Below are 4,118 nucleotides of genomic sequence, written 5' to 3'. Positions count from 1 at the left end.
TCGTACTGATTTGTTCTTATCCAAGCACCTGCTTGCAAGAGTTGTAATTGAACTCAAAAGCTTTGTGCGTGTAATCAAAACTAACGGAAGAGTTTGACATGAATAAATACTCTTCCATTTATTTTATTTTATTTATTTTTTTCCTTTTCTGTAATCCTTTTTTTTGGTATCAACATTTATATATATGTAACACTTGAGATGATTAAGTTTACCACAAAATGTGACTACACTCATATGTTTGTGAGATACCAATGCACATCTAGCTACTAAAAATGCTCCAAAATGATATGCAGTTATAGTCATCCTACTACACTAAGAACATGAAGTCTTTACCATTTGTCCTTTAATTAAAAGCACCCATAATTCATATATGTGTACTAAATAAAACCACACAGGCATTAACTATATAGTTCCTTACCAAATCTTCTTCTCCACAGTTGCAGTCCATAGTATATGCTTTCCCTCATCAACAATGGCGTAGACATCACCTACATGGGCACCAATGATTAATAACCACTTTTGACCAAATTCCTACTCAAAACAGAACCTGGGATAAACCTTACCTCTTCTCAATCTTAACCAAATTGACCACCAACATAGGTTCATAGTACAGATTAATAGCTCAAATATATACAAATCATTAGATATATAAATACTGCAGCAGCACCTACTCTTCTTATCTTACATAAATTTTAAATTCCAGAACACCGGCATGCATATATTGGCATATATGTCCGTATATATCATCATTTACTGCAGTAATATAAACAACCATAAATCTTGAACTGTAACTACACTGAATTTGACATCATTCATATAACTAAAAACACAAAAATAGTCTTTAAAACTGAGCAGTAAGATAAATTCAAGCTCCCACTGATGCAAACAACATAAAAGACTTTACTATGATTCAAACACATTTTAATCAATAACTGATTTTGTTTCTGTATGTCCAAAGAGAAATACATATGCAGCAAGCTCTTCCATATTGTCAATTGCAAAATCACCCACCTACAACAAGCAGCTACAAATCCAAAACATGGTATGCCCTTGAACAATGATTTTTGAAGAAACAATATGAAAGTACAAGTCTACCACATTTCAACTCTCTCTTCCTCCCTAATCCCTTCGAATGCTCTGTCACTGGTCAATCAAAAATCTTGACTCATACTAAATTCAAAACCATATTCATCTATGCTTTTACAAACCCATCAACAAAAACTCATCATAGACCAAACCTAACACTAAAACAATCAACTTTAAACTCCCACTACTTCAAAATTCAACCTTTATCCAATCAAATCCATCAAACACTTGGTGGGCATAAACCATTTTACCTGAGAAGGGGCCTGTTCAAGATCTTGAACCGTAATCAGATTCTCCGATAGCACAAAGTCGCCGGAGGGAAACCGGGCCAGCGGCTTCCGGCCCAAATCCATAACCACTTCAATCAATTGATGAAGCTCCGGGTGCTCCTTCACTCTCTGCCGCATTTCCTCGGGAAAAAGGGCCAAGAGCCGGCCAAGTTCCACCTCGAATTCCTCCTCCAGATTCCGATTTACCAAATCGCGTCGGATTTAGAATTGCTGAAATAGAAGGTAGGAGGAGGAAGAGTGAAGAGAGGGGATTCGGCTGGTGGTCGTCGTTCATTCTGTCGACGAGCGCTCGATAGTGGCAGACTAGCAGCTGGGTAGAGCTGCAGCTCAGTCTCAGACCTCTCTTCTCTCTCGACAAAATGAGGGGAAGAGATAGGGTTTTTCCATCTTATACTCTAGGCCTAGATTGAAAGTTAGGTTAAGATACAGATCAACGGTCGAGATTAAAAGTGATGATTTTACAGTTTGCCACGGCCTCTTCCCCCCGTCGCAAATTTACCTTTTTTTAGCCACGGCTCCACATTGCCGTCCCAAAACTTAATTTTTTTTGCCACGGCATAAAGTTGCCGTTGCAAAATAATTTTAATTTAGCTACGGAAACTTTGTCGTCGCAGCGCCGTCGCAAAAACTAGACCAATGACAATGGCAAATCTGGGCCGTGGCAATTTAGGGTGGCTAACTGAATTCTTTTTTGTAGTGAGTGTAAATGTATTTTTTTGCTAGTATCAATTTTGGGAGTGTGATGTTTAGTGGTAGTAGACAGTCAACCTTTTCGCTGGGCTTTTGATTTGAATAAAGTTTTAAACTTGGTTGTAAAGGAGGCCAGGTTTTAGTTAATGATTCTAATTGCTTGGGATGCAGGGATGCGCTTGATGCATTGGGGTTGGTTCGTTACTACTACAGTCGCATGCTTATGACTTATGTTGATCTCATTGAGAAGCTTCTCAACTACAACTGTAAGTTTTAACTCTTTTTCTAGCTGTCTTTCTCCTGCACATACACGCATAGAGTTACCACATGTGTAATCTGTCCTGAGTGTGGCAGTGTTTATTGGAACTGACATTGAACCTTTGTTACAGCTTTGGAGAAGTCGGATTTAGTGTCTTGAGTAATACTTATGGGATACTCATCAGAATTTGGAGTTGGCTTGAATTTTTATCGAAATACGACGTTTCTTGTTAGATTGGATGATTCTCTTACTCATGTGTTGTTTTGTTGAATGCAAATATGGCTTTATTTTGTTGGATTTTTATTTCTTTTTATCAATTGGGATATAAATTTCAGCTTTTTTAAACTGTCAATGGTAAATTTGGATCCCCATAATTTTGGTTTATGGGCTTATGGTTGTGGAGTGGAGTTGTTCATGTGTTTGTTGCTGATAGTATATACCACCAATCCGATTGAATGTCAAAGGGCTTACTTCAATTAAAGAGCCTGAAGTTTTACGAGTCAAATTATGCAGAGCAGCTCAACCTAATTAGCTCATTATATACACTTTTTTTTTTTTGCAGGAAATACGGCTGACAAGAAGAATGGGTTTGCTGAAAGAGATGACTTAACATTCTGAGTCTTGAATCGACAAGGTAGTCTATGTGAACATGATCAAAGTACAACATAAAATTTTCCTTTTTATCTCAAAAAAAGTGTAACTAAGCACATTCTTTATACGTTTAGAAGGCTTCTCTGAATGGTGAAATTATGTCTACTCAAATGATTATATGTGGAATCTTTGCATTTTCTCTGTTGCTTGTGAGTATCTATGCAGTTCTGGTTTGTCATGGAAGTTGTATGTATTGTCAATACATTGCCGCTGAAGATGTCTAAGTAGGCCTTTAGTTTCAGGCTTTCATATCATCTGTTGTTGTGCGTCTTAGAGGGCAAGCATATTTCTGATATAATTCATTTGAGCTAAACATGAACCAACAGTCTTCTGTGCAGGAAGTTGGTATTATTACTTTCTTGATAGTGTCTTGAGTGTGTGAGTACATGCTTTGTCTTGACTGGAGCTGTATTATTCCTAAGCTTCATGCTTGGATTAGGTCTAATAGGATATTTCGGATTAATGGAGTATGTTCCTACTCCATTTTAGGCTTATGTTATAATCTGTATGACCCTCTTAATTAGAATGAAAGACTGAATGCTTGTGTTGCGTAAAACTTTGTTTATTGCATCATAGTATTATTGTTTCTATTTGGTTGAACTGCCTATCCAACTGGGGTGTGGAATTAGTTGGAGATGCATGATTATTAGTATCTGGGTAGTATTGACCATTGGTAGAGATTAGTTGGAGTTGGATGAATATTAGTGATCATCCATAAGTAATGTCACCTACTAGCTAATAGTGACCCAAAAGCAGAGATTAGCTAATTTTCAACTAAACATGAGTATTGGCCAGTTGTTGTGAATAGAATAATATGTAATGGTATTTTTATGTGCAAGTAATATGATGCTTGTTTGTTGCTGATCCATGGCCGGTTGCTTTAGCCGTCTGTTAGGCAATGAATCATGAAGGTGGGATCATTCAAGTCAATGATGATGTTTGATATGATGTTTGATAAAATTGTTTGTCTAAACTTTTGGATTTAATAGCTGGGTATTTGCTAATCTAAGATGAGTGTCTGTTGGATTTGTAAGAGAGGAGTTTTGGGTATTTGTAAGGGTTAAATTTCAATGGGTTCCTTCTTTGGTTAAATTTCTTTATGTCTGGTATTTGAGTATTGTTTCTATATTTGGTGCAGGTCT

The 4,118-nt window shown here is 36.9% G+C and overlaps 1 protein-coding gene across 1 annotated transcript; it reads left to right on the top strand.

The window, feature by feature from the left end:
* The first annotated feature begins 2,018 nt into the window (after positions 1 to 2,018).
* On the top strand, positions 2,019 to 2,484 carry LOC101311185 (DNA-directed RNA polymerases I, II, and III subunit RPABC5-like). The gene is made up of 3 exons (XM_004297819.1): positions 2,019 to 2,047; positions 2,238 to 2,332; positions 2,456 to 2,484. The coding sequence occupies exons 1-3, from the start codon at positions 2,019 to 2,021 to the stop codon at positions 2,482 to 2,484; spliced, it is 153 nt and encodes a 50-aa protein (XP_004297867.1).
* Positions 2,485 to 4,118: the final 1,634 nt, after the last annotated feature.

Source organism: Fragaria vesca, linkage group LG4 (assembly GCF_000184155.1).
Source record: "Fragaria vesca subsp. vesca linkage group LG4, FraVesHawaii_1.0, whole genome shotgun sequence".
In the NCBI taxonomy this organism is placed as follows: domain Eukaryota; kingdom Viridiplantae; phylum Streptophyta; class Magnoliopsida; order Rosales; family Rosaceae; genus Fragaria; species Fragaria vesca.
This window is presented reverse-complemented; position numbering and strand designations above follow the sequence as displayed.